At 42.6% G+C, this 19728-nt stretch overlaps 2 protein-coding genes across 3 annotated transcripts in view; one reads left to right on the top strand and one right to left on the bottom strand.

Annotated features, from left to right (window-relative positions):
- The window catches only part of LOC128881207 (kinesin-like protein KIF12), a 35550-nt gene that overhangs the window by 10603 nt on the left and 5219 nt on the right, over positions 1–19728 (bottom strand). The window contains exons 5-10 of one of the 2 annotated variants that reach the window (XM_054132003.1): positions 15912–17936; positions 13021–13145; positions 11595–12013; positions 7726–7909; positions 4198–4678; positions 1523–1724 (exon numbers count right to left, since the gene is read on the bottom strand). In XM_054132003.1, the coding sequence (XP_053987978.1) occupies positions 1523–1716 (194 nt within the window). In that variant the 5' untranslated portion in view covers positions 1717–1724; positions 4198–4678; positions 7726–7909; ... (1 more) ...; positions 13021–13145; positions 15912–17936. Of the gene's footprint in view, positions 1–182; positions 218–1522; positions 1725–4197; positions 4679–7725; positions 7910–11594; positions 12014–13020; positions 13146–15911; positions 17937–19728 lie in introns of those variants that run through there. The other variant, XM_054132004.1, reaches the window with a different exon arrangement.
- The window catches only part of LOC128881203 (unconventional myosin IC), a 27145-nt gene continuing 18824 nt past the window's right edge, over positions 11408–19728 (top strand). Inside the window, exon 1 of the mRNA XM_054131998.1 lies at positions 11408–11716. The gene's annotated coding sequence lies outside the window, so the exon portion shown is untranslated. The remainder of the gene's footprint in view (positions 11717–19728) is intronic.

Below are 19728 nucleotides of genomic sequence, written 5' to 3'. Positions count from 1 at the left end.
AAGAAAGTGTCCGTTTTCATTTTTCTGACTGCGACTAACCCCTTAAAGTCTTTTTCGACGCGTTACGTCCAACTTATCCGCGACCTGGATCTGTGGAACGATTTCCACGGAACGATTGCATTCGTTTGTTGTCCGTGTCTCCTTCGGAATATTTTCACTCGACGGCTGGTAAAACCACTTACGAGGATTTCGATCACAGGCAGATTCCCCGCAGGACGATTTTTCCACGTCCTGGACGATCGAGAGACGATCGTTATTATATTTTCCAAGGAAACCCTCGCGACTGTGTAATTCGGTAGTTCGGTATTTCGACGATTACGATTTGAATTGTTTGTACGATTGGAATTGTTTTACAAGAAAATGTTGAACGAAGATTACGGTACAATAGCGTCGACGAGTTTCCCTTATCGCCTAGGATCGAAACGATGAGAAGTTTTCCGACTACTCGAGTCGGTGGTTCTTCCGTTATCGCGCATGAATCGTCGATGAAAAGTCCGTTCTTGGCGACTCGCGGATAGACGATAACGACACGATAATGGATGCCCGATGTTTGTCGTATTTATAAATTAATCGATAGCAAGACGTCATTTGTATAAACGTTGATGTACATAGGAGAAAGAAGACAAACGTTCCCTCGAATATATTTCACCCGTTGCGTTGATTATTTCGTACGTTCCGTTACTTTCCCGATAATTTCGACGGGAACGTCCGTTTGCAATCTCCATTAACTGAAAACGACGATGGGAATGTTGATATTACGTCGGACAATGTCAACACGAGTTATTGGACAGGTTGTTGGGGGTAGATGACGAATTTCATCTTCGCGATATCGGAGAGCAATTTGCGCTTCACCTGAATCTAATATGATTTCGATTAGCTCGAATAAAATTGGGGCAGAATTCTATCACGAAGAATCGATTAGAGATTGTTAGGAAATTAAATGAAATATAATTCGATTAACTAGGTTCGGTGTTCCCCGAAGTGCCGGACTCGTTCCAGTAAGTTTCACTCTGACTTTCGTTGGATAAATCTTCTCAAATTGGCGAGCTATAAACGCCAGGCTATGTCGACGAGACAATTTAACGCAACGGTGAAACATTTTTATTATTCACTTTTTTCTTGTAACAACTTTCGCCGTTATTATTCCTGACATTCTTCTGATTCAAATGAAACCAAACACGATATAATTCGGACGATATTTACCATGTATCGTTTTTTAGTTAACGTTTTACGATACATAATAAATAATAAATTGTCACAAGTAAATATGTTGCGAATTACGTCGTGTTTCGTCACATTTTAATCGGAAAAATGTCTGGTGAAATTACGATAGTGAAAGAATAAAAAAGTTTCATATCATGTTTACACTACTCACCGATCGAACTTCTTCACCGCCCCCCCCCTACCATTCCCCTCAAGGGGGATGCACCGTATACCATACACTGGTGGGGCTGGTTTCTTTGCATTTATCGTAGACAAAGTGCAGTTATGGAGACATTACTGTACCGCTACGAATACTTACTCGCTTCCTCTGGACTGCAGCAAACTGCTCTTCACGACTACCTTGTGATTGGAGTGGCTCGTTCCTGGACTATTTCCCCTGGACACAGCCTGATCCGAGGGACTGTTGCCCCGCGATCTTCTTTTAACCTTCTTCGCATTTCCTTTTTGGGGACTCTCGCCTCGAGAGGGCGACGGATTTTTCACAAGCACCATTCGTCAACCTTCGAACGAGAATTTGTTTGTACAAATATTAGGGGTGTGCGAGATTCCCGTAAAATATCCGGGATTCCCGAGAATATTTGGGATTCTCGAGTTTACGCGGGATCCCGAGTTGATTCGGGATTCCCGAGAATATTTGGGATTCTCGAGTTTACGCGGGATCCCGAGTTGATTCGGGATTCCCGAGAATATTTAGGATTCTCGAGTTTACGCGGGATCCCGAGTTGATTCGGGATTCCCGAGAATACACGAGATCCCGCAAAAATCCGGGATCCCCGACAATGTACGGGATATAGAATAATATCTGAGATTTCCGAAAGTGTTGTTATTCTTGAAAATGTCAGCAATCCGAGTGTACGGTATCTCGAAATTCACGGGAATCCCGAATGGTTTCGGGATCCCGGAAATTCACGGGAATCCCGGATGTATTCGGGATTCTGAAGTTCTCGGGATTCCCGTCCCGACCGGGATCCCGCACAACCCTAATAAATATTAAAGCATCGGACAACGATAATCGAGCTTTCACCGAATCCCTATTGAATTACGCGCGATTCGTGTCGTTCTCATGGAACGTTCGCCGCGTCACGTTTCATCGGAAACGATTAAGGGCCTCCCAGCGAGACGAGACTGACGGCGAAATGGTTCATTTTCCTCGGATCACAATAGTGAAAGCGTTTACGTTTCTGGCGAACGCGCGGATCCGACGAAAATTTATACAATACAAGCCGGTTAATTGCACGCTTTTCCTTACGGTAGGAGGTCCCTAGCGAATGGAAATTTCGCGTTACTATAATCGAAGCGAAAGTTCAGCCGCTGACTAATTGCGATTCCATAGAAATTGCAACTCGTCGTCGATAACTCCGTCGCGACTGAGGAACGAAGGTAAATCGATAACGAATTCTAGAAATGTTGTATTCGTTAACCGCGTTAATAGCCCTCGACGTACAACGAAACTTTGGAAATAAATCGTTACGTAGGGTAGTCCGAGTCATCTCGAACATTTTTGGTTCGGCTGAAATTTGTTTATATTATAATATCTTATTAAATACCTTCTTGTGATTTTTTGCAGATTTCTCTATTGAACTGAAAACATAAGAAATATTAAACATCACGGATATATTATTTATTTCAAATTATTTGATTACGAGAGCAACTTTATAATTGCGAGGAAATGAAAAATAGTACTTTCGATTAAAAAATGGAAACAAAAATTCGGCCCGCGATGGTACTCGCGTCATAAAATCGGGAAAAAATCAACGTTTTGCGGGGGTAAGAGAAGCATAACATTGAAAGTGTCGAAATTTGAAAAGTTTTTTTCCAAAAAATCAAGAAAATTTTATAGAAGACGAATTCAAATATTTTGTCTTGGTATTTTTTTTTTTTTTCGTAAAGTTCATTCAAAAAGGGACATCTTGCTTTTTGGTTCGGTACAAAAATCTGCAAAAATTCACAAAACGGTATTCAGTAGGTTGCTACGATACAAACGAATTTTAGCCAATTCAAAAATGATCGGGTCCACAAGTGGCGGAAACGGCTTGAAATGCCTCGTTTATAAAAATTAAAAATTAACGCGATTATGAATCGAACCAAAGCTAACGTAAACCTTTATCCAACGAAGAAATTTCCACTTCGATGCTCCCACTGATAAAAAGAGAACATTTTTTTGTTTTCTATCACATTAACATAGATCGATCAGCGAAGTTTGAAACCATTTCTTTCGAAGCGTGCACTTTACGTGTTCCATACACGGACCAGAGAGATTTACACGGATCACAGGACTCGTTTATTCCGCGACTGCGTTCCGGTCAGTTCATATTGCACCTTTCATTTCGCACCTTTCCTTTTTACAACAATTAACGTAAACGCGCCAGTTTACCGTGATTTTGAAAGTGAAAGCCAATAAGGCCGACGGTAAAATCGTACTCGCGCGAGCCGCGGTTTCGTGGGTCGTTCGAGAAAAACATACCTAGACGGGTTTTTTGCGGCGACAAACGCATCGAAGTTTAACGAGCGTATAGAACGACTTTAACACTCGGTGAACGAAACGCTCCGGAAATAATACCGTTTGTTTCAAGGCGACCACAGTTGAAGGATAAAGGCGGCCGAACAGGAAGTAGCGAAACTTAATCCGCGTACTTTCGTACCGCGGAATTCATCTGCTCTCAGAATTCCTTGAATCAGTGGGACGATATCCGGAATAACAGATCGAGCAACTCGAAAACTCGGCCACTCGATATTTACGCGGCATTAAGAACGCATAAAGTTCAACGAGAAACATGTGGCGAAGCCAAGTTCGCAATTGTATGCACCGCGAAGATCTGTCGATACAACCTGACATTCCGTATCATTCGGTTCCCAGAATTAAATATTCACGGCGTGCCGAGGAAACGCGGCGAACTTTCCCAGAGTCCGAATCGAGCTTAGAGCTTTTCATTTTCGTAGATCGAGAATCGTCCCGATTAGCGGTTCGCTTACATTCGAGATTTCATGGATCGTTCAAAAGTGTCCCATCACTCGACCGCGTCCACAGGTATCGCCTAACGACTCTCGGCGGCGAATAGACCGGTTCCTTCGCTATCGGCGTGCCCTCCCTCCGAAAGAATCGCACAAAAATCCTTATCGGAGCTTCGACGAGCGTAACGCGATCAACCTTGTACTCGGCTCGGTCGGCGGACACTCGTGCAATAGCAACAACTGGCGGCACGCTACTGACACTCGAGGGGTGGTTGTTTCGAGGGTGGGTGGTGGTTTTTCCTATAGTCGGCGTTGCCGATCGAAACGGTGTCCAACATGTATGTACATTCAGACGCGTTTGTTGCTCGGGTTCCTCTTCGTCCCCTCCGCGACCGGTCATTCGTCCATGTAGACGTCGACGTTACGTCACGGTGAACTTGACACATGGTGTTCGAGGTGCACGATCGTCTGGTGATCAATGGGCCAGCAGCTTCAACTTGAACTTCCATGCAAATTGCGGGATGATAATAGACGTTGTTAACCGCTAGTCGAAGGACGGGAGGGGGACTTCTCTAGACACGGTACGACATAAGTTGCTACATTATTGAAGAGGATTCGATCACTGAAAGATTCATATTTCGCGACCTTGGCGAGCATTTCATGAGATATCATGAAATATGAAGAGCTGAGAATTCGTTATGGTACGAGAATATATCCGGTGTTAATATTCGAACGCTATGGTACTTTGCTCGTTATCGCAATGTACGGTGTACAAAGTATTCGACACCGATTAATTTCCAAAAAGACTATGTGAAATTGTAATCGATTGACTTATTTTTTATAAACAATGACATTCTACATATTCTCGGAAATCTCTGGAATAGACAGCCTCAAGGAGAAACGGTCGCTCTCGAATCCCGGCGAACAAGTTTCCTCCGTCGGTGAAAAAGCCGAAACGAATCGTCGACGTCCAGAATCGTTCAGGCCGAGAATTATGGGAGAATCCCCGTGGAAATGACCAGCTATAAATATACACGGGAGTCGGCGCTGTAAACTTTATCGCGGCTCGTTTTCCGTCGCGAGCTGCCCCGCCGAAGAAAATGCGCGCTCTCGAAAAATTCCGCGCCGCAACCCTCCACGCGGACCCGTTCGCGCTCGTTGGCAGTATTTTTGCACGGGCGAAGTTTATTCCTGGCCAAGACTTCGTTTCGCTGATGCAGCGCGCTGCGAGCGAAAAAGACGCCCGTCTGAAAAAATTCGTTCTCGTTAGTCGCGCGGAATAAGCGAACAAAAAATGGGTTACTTTATTCGAAAGAACGATCGATGTTCACGCTAGGCTCGCGGAGTAGTCACTTCGACCCGTTTCAAATTCGTGAAATTTGAAACGTCGTGAACGTTTTACAGAGACCGTTTATAGTTCCCTTCGACCACTTACGGTGACTTTTGTCCAGGTAAACAGATAAGTGTACGGCGAGTCCCATAAATATTCGCGACTACTATATTTATCGGAGAAATTTGTCTAATTTGAATGAATGTTTCATGCATTCAAATCGAATGAGTGTACATATGGGGCCATTTTTGGACTCGACCATTTCCGATTAGGCTGAAATTTTTTTATACTACAGCACAACCGACTGAATATTAGTTTGTCTTGAAAGTCCGTGCCGATTTTTGATAGGTGGTGTACACGTCTGTTTATATTGGAATGGTTGTAAACAATTAACGTGGCTGCATCCCTTGAAAAGTGAAACGGTCGTGGAACAAAATGGTACATGTATAATTCAATGAATATACATCAAAATTTAAATGTGCCTTTGAATTTTCTTTTAAAATTGCCACGAACTTTCTGGACAACCCGATACTTCTTTCTGAATCTCTGCAGATTTCTCTACTGACCCAAAAGTAAGTTATGAATTTTTCAAAAAAATAAAAGAACGTCGTTTTCGTCGAATAGCTCTGTCAATAATTGACCAAATCAGACGGTTTTTTTTACTATTTTTGTAGTGAAATTGACAGTCGAGTCGAGAGGGCGACGAATCGGAAAAGGAGGGCACAATTGGCGGCGGCATCGATCGTCGGTGGTCATGTCTCGCTCGTCTGGCTAACGGTCACAAAACTACGCTAGCGGTATTTATCGTAGTACTAGATAGAACACGCGTGGAATGATAATCGATCTGCTCTTTACATTCGCGTGCCGTGGAACGGGACCACCGCGGCGATGAAATTGTCCAATTACGTGGGAACGAGTGAGTCAACCGGTGACGATTAAACCTTTCCGAAACCACCTCGAGCCCACGAAATTCCCGATTTCTTGAAAGTTGTTGGATTATCAATACGCTTCACGAAGAATGAACTTATTGTTCGTTGTCAAAATTGAATCGGCGCGGCGCGCGGCGTTCTCCGAAGCGTTTCACTTCTACGTATCCCTGTCGATACTTTGTTTTAAGTGGGGTATCCTGAATTAGGAGGTCTAAAAAACGTGAATTTTTTTAGGATGGAAACAAATAATTCTATCGAACTTTTTATCCGATTTTCATACATATTTGAATAGCCGCTTTTCTTTAGACCTCCTAATTCAGGACACCACCCTTAAGAGCCGAACTGTGGCGACGTGAAACCTAAACACTCGGGAGATACGAGAGGACCCTGATATCCTTCTGGTGTCGAAGTTTAGTCTGTCGAGCATGAGATCTCTTCATGAAAAGAACCTTCCTGCCGTCGTGTGAAATAAAGTCTATTTCTTTTAATATACGAAGCGTATTAATTATTTCGGACTCCCATATCCAATAAAAGTCTTCGAAATTCTCGACGCGAAATTACTACGAATTATAAACGAACGCCTGTTCGATATCAGGTAGCGATAATCGTACGATTCGCGTATTTGTCGCGGGCGACGATCGGGTTTCGACGAGGTTTCGACGAGGTTTCAACCGAACTTGAATATCGCCGCTCGTAATTGTATCGTAACGAAGGATCAACCCAGTCGAAAAGGAAACGCGGATATTGAGTTATTTCATCTCGTTATATGGGATTCCTGCGGTGCCGCAGTTGTCGCAAGATTAATGATGGAAAGCTGATTACCTCGGAAGTGCTTTTTGCTTGCGCGAAGCCTTCAGGAATCGCGAGTCACCGGTAATTGTCTGCGAAAGCAGGAAATTGTTTCCAGAGTTCGCGATACAAGTAAACGACAGCGTCCTGCTTGGCTACTTAGAAATGTATCTCGTCCTCTAATGTATCTAAATTGCTCGGGGATAATTGAGTAATTTATCCTAGGCTGATATCGAATCGGGGTTTCCATGCGTCGTTCGTAACGCGATGAGAACTACGATAGTGGAATCGTTTCGATGAATTGTTTGTAACGATCCGAGGAAACAATACAATTCTGTAATCTTTAAATACTTCCGAATGATATACGATCGTTCTTTCTCGCTCCAAGCAATCTTATCTTCGCGAAATAAAAATTGCTATCCTGTTGCGGTATCAACTGTATCGCGGTTATGGTGCCGCACTGTTCAAGCGAAACAAGGTAGATATGGAAGAATAAAATACCTTTGCTAGTAGTCGAATGGTTCCTTGGATTTTTACTCGCTTCGATAATCATTCTAGGGATTTTTCAGGTACTTGAAGTAGCCCTCAGGGGCTGTAGCGGCGTTTGTAGCTACAGTACGGGCTTAGGAACCCCGAGGTACCCGAGCTAGACCACCAAGCCCCGATAGATGAGAAGTAAGAGATACTGCAAACGGTATCAAAACAATGCAGGAGTCATGTAAGACGATGACAAGAAGAGTGGGAATAAGCTATCAGTAATAAATAAATGAATGGGTGAATGAATGTATGTTACAATACAAGTCAGACTTACTTGTACCATACTTGACCATACTTAGAAAACGAGCCTTGAATCCGGAAAAGAAGGCCAGACACGGGGAACGCATCGACGCGGTCATATTTTCGCTAAAATTCATAACATGGCTATATATGTACACAATTCTTCCAACTATACTGCAAACAGAATTGAAACAATGCAGGGGTCATGTAAGACGATGATAAGAAGAATGGAAATAAGATTGAAATAAGTAAGCAGTAGCGCAATAACTTTGTACAATAAGTTACGCACTTTAAATAAATGAACGAATCGTACTTGAAGTAACGCTTAAAAATTGCGTTATCATTTGATGTCAGGTAGAGGCGGACAAATGGAGCAGTGATTAGCGTAGCCGACTACCACGCTGAGAGCCTGGGTTCGAAGTATCGAAAAGCCGATACGAAGTAACGAAAAAGCCTATGAAAAGTAAGTAATGGAAAATAAAATAGGAAAATGAATAACTTTAGTAGCGCAAAATGGGAATACATATACCATGCACTTAAAAACTCGAGAACTCGAGAACTCATTTGATGTTGTCAATTATTACCGCAAAGTAGGGGATACCCGAGAGCTATAGGTTATTCCAGGGCGAAAGTGGCATTTATCGTACTTCGTGCCAACTTGCTCGGCTGACATTAAGCCGAGTGCAGACGATGCAGCCTTAATACCGGTTTAGTGCGAGGGGTCGTGCCGCGAGTCGGTTACTTTTCATAAATAAATGATCGTCGAAGAAGCCAGCCGGTGACGTAATGAAGATTCATTTCGGCAGCCACCGAGATCCAGTCTCGATTAGGGTAAATTACGTGTAGATTAGCTCTGCGTGACAATTCAGCCTGAACTTGGTCACCTCTACCCTTACGGACTAAATGGCACTAAACAAAACTTCGCCGATAAGAATTCGCGTCGAGTCGTTCGAAGTTTTCTCTTCGAAGTAAAAACAACTTTTAATGTATTAGGACGGGGCTTCTTAAACTGTGGGTCGCGAGACTTTAATGTGAAACGTTTAATATTCCCTTTTATTTATGTTATTGCAAAAGAATGCAGTTGTTATGAAAAATAGGGTATATAACTTTTGTAACTATAATAAATGCAATTTTTAATTTTATATTTTCGTACGTTTTTAAACAAATTCTAAATCTATATTTTTTCATATACATGTGTATATAAATATTACCTAATCGTTCGATCATCGCGAAACATTTAAATATCTTTATTTTATATTTCTTTGGGGTTGCGAAAAAAAATCACGAATGGGGTCGCGAATGAAAAAAGTTTAAAAAGCCCTGTATCGTAAAATCGTATCAACATTCGTTCGTTAAAGAAATCTCGAATACTGATCGATCAAATAATTTCCATCATTTTCTGAAACTTTTTGCCAGCGTTTCGCCAGCGTCATTTCGATTACCTCTCACACGAATTCGTCGTAATGATTTCACGAAATCATTTAACACGAATCTCACGAAGTTCGTAAAGTAAAAATAAGAAAATAAACGATATTTTTTGTTTGTAACAGCGTACGGACGCGTTTCGATAGTCAGGCAGGTAGCACGATGTGGATGTACTCGCGGCTATAACCGACACGGAAGAATGGGCTATAAGTAAATTACAGTACGTAAGGGCGATGCACACTTTGGCTTCCTAATCTAAAGTTGCACGTTTCCAGCCGATTACCGCGGCATCTGATCTTACGTAACAGCAATCGAGCAACAATCCCATCGTTGTTGCACATTTAAATGATGTACCCGAGGAACACGACCCTACGTACCCTCGTCTCTTTTCTTTCTTTTCTTTTTTTTTTATTTTTTTGTATATTTATCTTTCGCTGCGACACGCTCGACTCGTTCCGATTTCTTTAAAGAAACGTGCCATAATTCTTGGAAGGTTCGGTAAATTTGCGGAAGCGCAACGAAGTCGAGCGCGGTCAATTATGCAGGAAGCGCACTTAGGTCGTTAGGGAGAAACGTTTTATTCGACGAAAGGAAATGCGCGCGCGCGCCTTTCCATTCATCCAGATTGCCTCGTGAAACGCTTCCTTTGTGTACTATATGATGTTTACGTCCTTTTTCTTCGCCTCGCCGTTAGATATCGATCAGCGTTTTAAACGGAGTTCACGTGCCAGGTAATTTAAATCAATTAGAAAATCAACGAGTGCGACAAGCTCGCGTGACGTTTACGATTCTTTGAATTACCGACACGCACAGTTACTCGTTTTAATATTCGGACGTTATGGTTTTTGCGAAATTACATCTTTCTATACTCATTTGAAATGTGATTATCGAATTTTCTGGCCCGCAATGAGTTAAAGCACATATTCTAGTTTACAAATGTGTCAAATTAATTACTTTACTTTTTATTGTTACACGATAAATCATAAACGAAATCAAACCCAATATTAACGTCGAAAAAGTAATCGGAAGCACAAATCAAGAATAGTCCAAGAATATTTATTGTACGCTTGTCCGAAAGTCTTACATCCTCCTACGATGATAAGACATAAGATATCCAAAAGGGATATCCCACAAAATATTAATATTATCGTAATTTTATTCTTATGTACTCCTAAATAAGAAAAAACATGTAATATTAAGTGTCCGAATATTTTTTCTACGCCAATATCGAATCTAATTTCGTGAATCTAATTTTATGGTTTATTATGCGAAAAACAGTATAATGTGATATAATTAATTTTACATATTTGGAAACTAGAATATTTGCTTCAACCCATTACAGACAAGAAAATTCGTTAAGTACATTTCGAGTAAGTATATAAAGCTTTAATTTCGCGAATACCAGTGTCCGAACATTAAAACGAGTAACTGTACGAACCAGCGACTCTCGCATAAAACTTTATATCGATTCGCTATCCACGATCGGAATAAAATCTCACCTCCCTCTGCTAGGGAGGAAACCCTTCACACGCGCTAAAGATTACGAAACATTCCCCAAAAATTTGCCTCGGTAATCATCGCCACCATAGGTTACTTCCGAGCGCGTGACCCGCGAACACCGCCTCTTTCCAAATGTTACTGATTTCGCCACGATTTCGTAACGACGAACCTAAACGGCGCTCGCGCGACCGGTATCTACCCCCCTGTGCGTCTACGCGGGAACAACGCGGCCGGTGATCTCCTCGTGATTTTGAAATTCACCGAAAAAGAAAAACGAAGAAAAGAAGCGGTCTCCCGTAGACCGACGCTCGGTGCACGGTTGCCCGTCGAAACACGACGAACACACTCGCCTCTGCATGTGCAGACAAACACGCGGTCACACGGAGGGAACGGCCTCTCCTTCTCTGTTGTGCCTTCGTGCGCCTTCCTTTTCTCCTCCACCACCTTCTTTCTACGGCACAGAGAGTTCCTTTAAGCCGGCAGTTTCGTGTGTTACACCGTGGCGTGTGCACACAAGAACCGCATAAGTTTACGCTCCAGAGACGAACACAAAAGGCGCCTCGAGGATCGCCGGAACGAGTTCTCCAGGTGTCATCCAGGTGCACGTCGATAGTCGACTGTCGGCGCTCGGGCTCCAACCGGAATAAGATAAACAAAAGTAAAAGTACCTCGGGGACTCGTTGACGCGACGATCCCTAAAATTTCGCAAGTGCGAGCCTTTGTTTCGTGATGTGACCAGTTCCCGCGGGTGGACGCAGCGGTCACGTTTCAGAGAGCGATCGAGCACAGAGTAAGTTTTAATCGTATCTCTTCGGCGCGTTAAAAGGATTTCGGTACGTTGCTCCGATTGTCACGTGGCCTCGAGCGGGGAGCTTCTAGTGTTCCTGGAAACAAATTTAGAATTTTTTTTCAATATTTTTTTCTTTTTTTTTTTTTTAACAAACGTTCATCTCTACGTACAAAGAAATCTGTGAGAGTAGGGTTTGTTTCGGCAAGTTTCGCTTCGGATTTGAATTAACCGCCAGAGGACGAAGTTGTGGTCACGGAATGTTTGTTTATCCGATTCTCTGTTCCGTTTCTGCACAATCTGAAAAAGGCGACATAAAAAGCTTTTGATGTTTCTTGGATACTTGTCATTCTTTTTTTGCTTTCTGTCGACAACGCGAGAAGGAGGGCACAAGCCCGTGCTTCATGCCATTGACATCTGCAACGTGAGTCACTGATACGAAATTGCAAACATCTCTCGGTTTTATTAGGAGATGCACGGATCGCCGTGGATGCGCCACGAGGTGGTCTGCGAAGCTGCGAACATCTTTTTCTCGCGAATCGACGGGGGTCGTTTTTGTCCGGAATTTATTTTGCGAAATCGTGCTCGCGACGGTCTGGAGGGCACTGTTCCGCAACGCGTGATATTTTCGGTCGCAAAGAAACCGCGTTCGAGTTACGTTTCTTTGCGATTTGTTTTTATATTTACTTCCACTTGCCCGTGATTAAGTATTCGCCATGGAACGTTTTCGAAGTTGGCGCGTTTAGTTATTAGTATACACAGCCGGCGTGAGAAGTATTCGTGCAGCAGCCAATTTGAAATAAAATTAACGAGAAAAGAAAGAAGAGGTTAACGTTGAAAATAATAAACTTGAATTCACGCAAATTCTACCGTAAAAATATGTGGGAATGCTGGTTAATTGTTTCTTCCCCTAAAATTTATTACTGGAATGGAATATGAAGTTTTATTTTAAATTGTTTCCTTGTACGAATGCTTATCACTGGACTGCGGGTCTTTATGCAAAATAAAATCTTCGCGAACGTGCCTAAAACAATCGGACCTAAATAAGAATTGATTTTATTCTGCAAATATTGTAACACGAACTTTACTTTCGATCTTTTTTCGTATTCTTGCATATCGCGTGCATTTTGTAGATTCTCGGACATTCAGATTTCTTATAAATGCATAAAAATCCGCAGTCTAATTGTTACACTGACTGTATACGTACGTAGAAGTCGATACACAGCGAACTATAATTGACCACGTGCAAGTGGAAGTTCGGTAAAAGGGTCAAGCGAATTTATTAAGGCGACGTTCGAAGAACTCACAGAATCGTTGTCTGGTTCGATGGACGATTAACGGTTTAACTGCTTTGATAAAGATGTCATTGGTGAGCCAAGGTCAGTTTCGAATCGCCCATTATACTTTCAGTACGTGTTCTCGCGATGCGTCCCTATAAGCAAAGAAGAAAAAATATTTAAATAATGGAAAGAAACGAATTCGTCCAAGTATCTACTCGCAGCATTTTAACGATTTCCTTGTACGAATGACGGCTATATTTTACGACAATTACTCCATACCACTTCCTTATCGAATCGCTTTAATTGCAAGGAGAATGTGTCGCAAATAACCAGACTTGAATAAATATCGACCAGGCAGCACTAAATTTCTCGCGCTTTAAAAAGAATAAAACGGTCGAAGTCGTAGCGTCCTTTTAGGATCCATCGCGCATTCGAATTGGTCGGTACGATCGAGTATCGATACATCGACACCTGCACGTCACGATCGACAACGACGTCAAACTGTCGTACCCGTTGCGATACGCTTATCCGACATCGACAAGTCGAATTCCTTCGATAAACGATTATTATCGATCGTTCGAACGGCTCCTCGACGAATCACGGCGGCAATATTTCCAAAATTTCGACGAAGAAATACACGTATAATATTATAATGTTACAATGCAATTATAATGCATCGATACTACTGCATTTTCGAAGAATCTGGATAATCGAGTCTAGAATTATTTTTAAAGGATGTAGAAATCGAAGATACATCGGACAACGGTTTTCGAATGATTAAAGGGGTATCCTGAATTAGGAAGTTCAAAGAAAAGCGGTTTTTCGTGAATTTTTTCAGGGTGGAAAAGAAATAATTAATTCTATCGAACTTTTTATCCTATTCTCATACATATTTGAGTAGTCTATAAAAATTTGTTCAACAAGAAATATTCAAATCCAGTCCAGAAAAAGGTTCGATGGAATTAATTTCCATCCTAATCCTCCGTAATTTCATCCTAAAAATTCATTCCGTCCTAAAAAAATTCACGAAAAACCGCTTTTCTTTAGACCTCCTAATTCAGGATACCCCCTTAATCACGTATTCCGTGAGGAATGGTCGCAAGGAAATATCGTGCGAGTGGCTCGTAAAAGATTACAAGATATCCTTGCGATTCCGCGAACCTGTCGGTTAACTATCTTTCTAGGAAACAGCCGAGAAAGAACCAGGTGAAAAAGAAAAAAAGCTGCGCATTGTTCCTCAGTCGGGTCTCGTTTACTCTACAACGCGAGAACCCGTCTTCCACGTTTTTAGCTCTGTTCGAGGGGGCACGGCGAGCCCAGATTACGGGTCGTTGTTTAGTCACCGACTCTTGACCTCGAAGTGCCGTGCAACCCCGTGCGCAGGGAGGTGGAAAAAAAAAACGCCTTTCAACCCGTCGACCTTCGCCTCGTTTTTAACAAATTTCGAACGAACAATCTTAGCTTCAATTATTTAAAGGAAAGTTTCCCTTCGTCGAAGATTCCAGGACGCTGGTTCGAAGACGAACAGAAGCTGCGGCTTCCAGGTAGACGACTGGCATGACTAATCTCGAGAGCGTGGCCATCTGGACTCCGCCCCGAAGGTTGCACCGCGTGCAACTCCTCGAAAGAGGAATAAATAACAACAAAGAGGAACGTTTCGCCTTCGCCGCGGTGACCTCCTCTTCGAAACGCGTGCACATGGGAGACGGGGTACCGCAATTAAATACGACGAGTCACGATAGAAGCTGCGTCGTCTCCTTTTCCATTATTTTTCACGGGGCAACATACTCGACCAATGTCAGTCACGTCCGGATGTGCCTTTTTCCATCGGCCGCCTATGTAGTTCGACGTATCGTAACGCGTCTGGCTCTACACGTGGAGTCGGAGTACTCTACTCGTCGAGTAGTACTCGAGAACCCTCGAGTCTCGTAACCGTGATTTTCTCTAAACCGAGAGAAATTATTCGAGACGGGTCACTTTTAGACCATCGCCGTTCGAATGAATCGCCGCGTGTTTTAACCCTTAAATGGACGATGTTGTTTTTAAACAACATACTAAACATCACAGATAAAATTGACCTTCTTTTATTTTTTTTGTAATTTTGACAACTAGGAAAAAAAAAATCGTCCATTTAAGGGTTAATTCGACACAAATTTGCCTGTCCCCGTAACGAGCAAATAGGAAGTAGCGTATCTACGTTTCCGCGTCAATTTCGTTGGTAAGAAATTACGTTGTACTTATCGAGGGTGTTGTATCGACGAGTCACTGGCCGAATTTGGAAGTAAACGGAATTCGATCGGCGCGAATGTCGTTACCAACGAAATTGAATATCCCCGAGTATTCGCTTCCGCTACGATAACCGTTCTATTATTTAAAATGACGTACACAAGAAGAGGTTGAACTTTACTTCGGGTCACCCCACATTTATTGACATTTTCTTTATTTCTTTTTTTTCTTTTTTTTGTTACCGTTCAGTAGTTTTCGATGCCTAGAATTCACAAGTATTCATAAGAATTCATAATTAGGAATACGACGGTTTGAAAATTATTCGCGTCTAAATCTGAGGACCTTTGTCGTATCAGCTTGTTCCGACGCTCCGTTGGTCAATCAGACCCCAAACCTACTCAGACAGTATTTTCCAATCGATGAACGGAGCGTTGGATAAAAGCCAACATGGCGTCGGATTACTGGATTTCTAACATTAAAACTTCGATTCTTGTGATCTAACCATCGTACTACTAAATGGTATAAAAGAAAAATAGTCAATAATTGTTAGCGCCTCGAAGTTAAGTCCGGACCGAAGAGAAGTCGTTAAAAACAAAAAAGAAAAGAAAGGAAGCTGATAATTTTATTTATATCCCGGTATATCGTGACTCGTCGATCAGCAGCCGAAGAGTTTGTATTAATCATCTCGTCACCTTTCGACATTGTTCGTCGTTTGCATTCTCGTTGCGTCGAGCGACACGCCTTTGAAATAATAATTTGTCCTCGACGACGTGACAATTCTCCTCGCTTCGGATCGTCCTCGTTATTAATGCGTGCTTATTAATTATCTCGGTAACAATTCGACGTAACGGCGCCACCGTGTTTTCTAGGGACTCGACGAACAGAAATCGCCGATCCGGCACTCGAGGGGCTACGATTTTAGTGCGGTACGATTCGGTGCCACGTTCAGCTGATTCGAGCTGAAAAAATAGCTTACGTCTGTGACTTCGTCGCCGATTGATCTTTAACGCCTGAATAATTCAACGTATACCGTAGCTTGTGCGTAATCTTTCGCTAGAGTACACTGAAATTAGCGTGTAAAATAGTTACGAGCTTTGCAGAAACTCACGAACTGTTTACTTGGACTCTTGGATTCTTGTCGGCAACAGGGGAGAAGCTCGGGTATCTCGCGCTGGGATCTCGATGCCAATTTCATTGGTTATTCCGCAGGTGAAAAAAGACAGGCACGTGCCCCGGCATTCGATTGAATGGGGCTTTTAGTTTCGCGGTAATAAATTTGTGAAAATTGAAATTCATTTTTTTCTTCCTTTTTTTTCTTTTTATCGACGATATAGTATGTAAATTTTCGAAGTAGAAATTATATTATCGCGTTACGAGCGTTATTGTAAATTTAATTTTAAGAGACTTTTAATTCAGGTAGTGATATTTAAAATAATAACAATGATAGAAAGGTAACGTATTCGAATTTTCGATCGTTCGAGTTTAAAATTTCGTTGGAAATAATATTAACGGTATCTTAGATTTCTGGTTTTTAAAATAATTAGTAGTGGAGGAGGAAGAGTAAACAAACGTCGCCATCGTGATCTTTTAATTACAAAATTAAAAAAAGAAAAAAAAATGAAAAATATACCGCTACGAATATTACTACTTGAGTTAAATGTATCTGGAAATGAAATTTACCGTAATGTTCGTAACGTGATAATATAATTTCTACTTCGAAAATTTGCGTACGATGTCAGTATTATCAAAGAAAAAAAATAAAAAAAAAAATGCAATAAATTTCAATTTTCACAAATTTATTACTCCGAAACTAAGGCCCGCTCGATCAAGCGCCAGTGCACGTATCTCTTTCTTTCGCCTTCGGAATAACCAAAGCGTCCTCTTGTCAGTCCAATTAGCGCCAAACGGAAATCGAAGTCGGCCAGTATCCTGAAACGAAAGATACGTTTGGTACTCGTTCATCGGTACCAAACGTACCGATACGTGGTACCGATAGGACCTCAAATAGGCCGACGTCTCGAAATAGCGCAAGTTTCAACGTTTTATCCGCGTAGAAACAATCCGTCCGTCCCGTTGTATGCTCTAACAACAAAGTTTCCGCTAGCTGGCCGCGCGCAGTGATATTTTACGGTTCGCGAGTATCCGGTCTCGGCTTGCAAGCTCGGAAACCGCTCGCGATAGTAAAGTTACATAACAACGGGCCTCTTTAAACAGATTTTTATCACCGACGCCACGTAACCGGTGTAACCGACCACTCAGCATTTCTTCCAAACCACTTTTCGCTCGCTATCTATCGATTCTCTTTCCTTTTCCCGCCGGTGCTCGCACGACCAGTTCCCCGTCATCGTCGTTCGCGCGGGGCTGCCTCAAAACGTTAATGTCTTCCAGCGATAAGTAGCCACGCGAACCGTTCTCAGAGTCGTTCAATGTTAGACGAAATACCGATACAGTCGTTGGTCAAATTACCTAGTGCCACCGAGGAAAATAACAGGTTCTCGAGATTCGAAAGAAAAGAAAAAGAAACAGTCAATTCCGACGCATATCGTTGAGTAATCATTGCAGATCTGATTTTCGTTTACTTGGCGCTTCTGGTGATTCCATCGACGCACTCTGGGAGAGAAATTGAGCTTTTCCGCCGAAAGGTTAGAGCCTATCCCCGTTCCGTAATCCGAATTGGCGTGCGTGCGTGCGAACGAGGCGAAGTGTTGACCGAATACCTGAAGACATGGGAATTAATTAATGTCCCCTGACGCCCTATTTTCGCTACACTTTCTAACACCCCGTGTATCCGGTTCTGTCGCCCCCTACGAATACCGGATACTCTGGATCTAAACGATTTCTTTCATATCACCCGCGTTGCGTAATCATTCCACGCGAATAATTAGGAATATCGATTCGGAAATATGCGAATTCCTTTTCGAGCAGTTTCCTATTCGAAGAATAGCGCACGTTGGTCGCCACGTCAGCCATATATTAGTGCTTATTCACTTACGGACTAACGATATTAATTTCGAAAGTTGAGCGTCAATGAAAACGACTTCGACGAAGTTACCGAATAAATGACACAATAAATGTTCGGTTACGGAGCTTCCAGTAAACAAAATTTCGTCGCGGTTGAAAATTTTCTAGAGTATCTGTCCGTGGACGTGTTAATTCGAGCCCTTTTGTTCGGCACAATGACATCTTTACGTCTCATTAATGTCTCGTTACGACCCCTTTACGTCTTATTAAACGCGAGGTGCGAATAATACAACGAGAAACGCCGTGCAGACGCTTCTCTCGTTCGGAAGATAAATTCGCCGTGGCCGTAGGGGCCGAATCGGCCATTTAATTCACAATGAACAGCCTGGTAACCAGATTTAAACCGTTTCGACGTGCCCGGCGGAGGCGTAACCTTAAGTTACTTCTCCGAATCTTCTCCGAAAAACCGGTTGGCCGGTTCCGATTCAGGCCGACCTTGAGTCAGTCAGCATCCAGCCTCTGAAGTTCAGGGCTCTCGAGGTGCTCTCTGTCGCGAGTCTTAATAACCCCCGCGAGGACGTAGAAGCAGGCATCGCGTCCACGGGGGACGAGGGAATCGCCGTGTGTAATAATAAACCGAACTCTGGGTGCATGACACCGCGGAACGGTGCACGAAGACAATAAAAAACGAAGGGAAAAAAGGAAGTGGAATCGGGACGGGGAGCCTGCGACGGGGAGGAAGGGAGACGACCGATTCACCAAAATAAGCACGGATCTATTTTTGAGACGGCTTTCGTACGATGCGCCGTAGGAAAAACACCGGGAGCTTGCGCGACATTTGAATCGAGACGCGTTCGAGCGACCATTGGAAACGATCGGGTCGAAAGGCCGACGAGTTTTTACCATTTTTCTTTCGACTACGTTGCTCCGAATGGTCGACTCGAAATAAACGTACATAACCTGATGCGTGAACAGGTTGGCTTCTAGTTTTAGTTTTTATTTCGATTCTTGTTTGGTGGGTGAGCTCGTAAACATGGTATTGGGAAGATTAGATCGAAACGTGTAATAAACGCGTAAATAAAGTCTAGATTTTTCGTCGAGGTTAATGAAATACTGTACCCTCCGATCGAGATGATTTTTCTTGTCATAGGTAACCCTTGATCTGGCGATTAGAATTGTGCTCATCTTGACCCTTAACTAACACCCATCGCCCGCAGGGGTCGAAAACTGAAATAGTCCGAAAAGTGTTTCTTTTTTCCGTGGAGGAACATCAGTTTTTTACATTAACACTATTTGATATTGCTGACCCACCAGAAATCACACCAAACCTACTCAGACAGTATGCACATTAACGGTATTCAATATTGCAGTCCGACGAAAGACTACACCAAACCTACTCAGACAGTATGTACATTAACGGTATTCAATATTGCAGCCCCACGAAAGACTACACCAAACCTACTCAGACAGTATGTACATTAACGGTATTCAATATTGCAGTCCGATGAAAGACTACACCAAACCTACTCAGACAGTATGTATAATAAC

The sequence above is a fragment of the Hylaeus volcanicus genome, chromosome 8 (assembly GCF_026283585.1).
Source record: "Hylaeus volcanicus isolate JK05 chromosome 8, UHH_iyHylVolc1.0_haploid, whole genome shotgun sequence".
Taxonomy (NCBI): Eukaryota; Metazoa; Arthropoda; class Insecta; order Hymenoptera; family Colletidae; genus Hylaeus; species Hylaeus volcanicus.
Note: the sequence above shows the minus strand (reverse complement) of the source record. Positions and strands in the feature narration are given on the sequence as shown.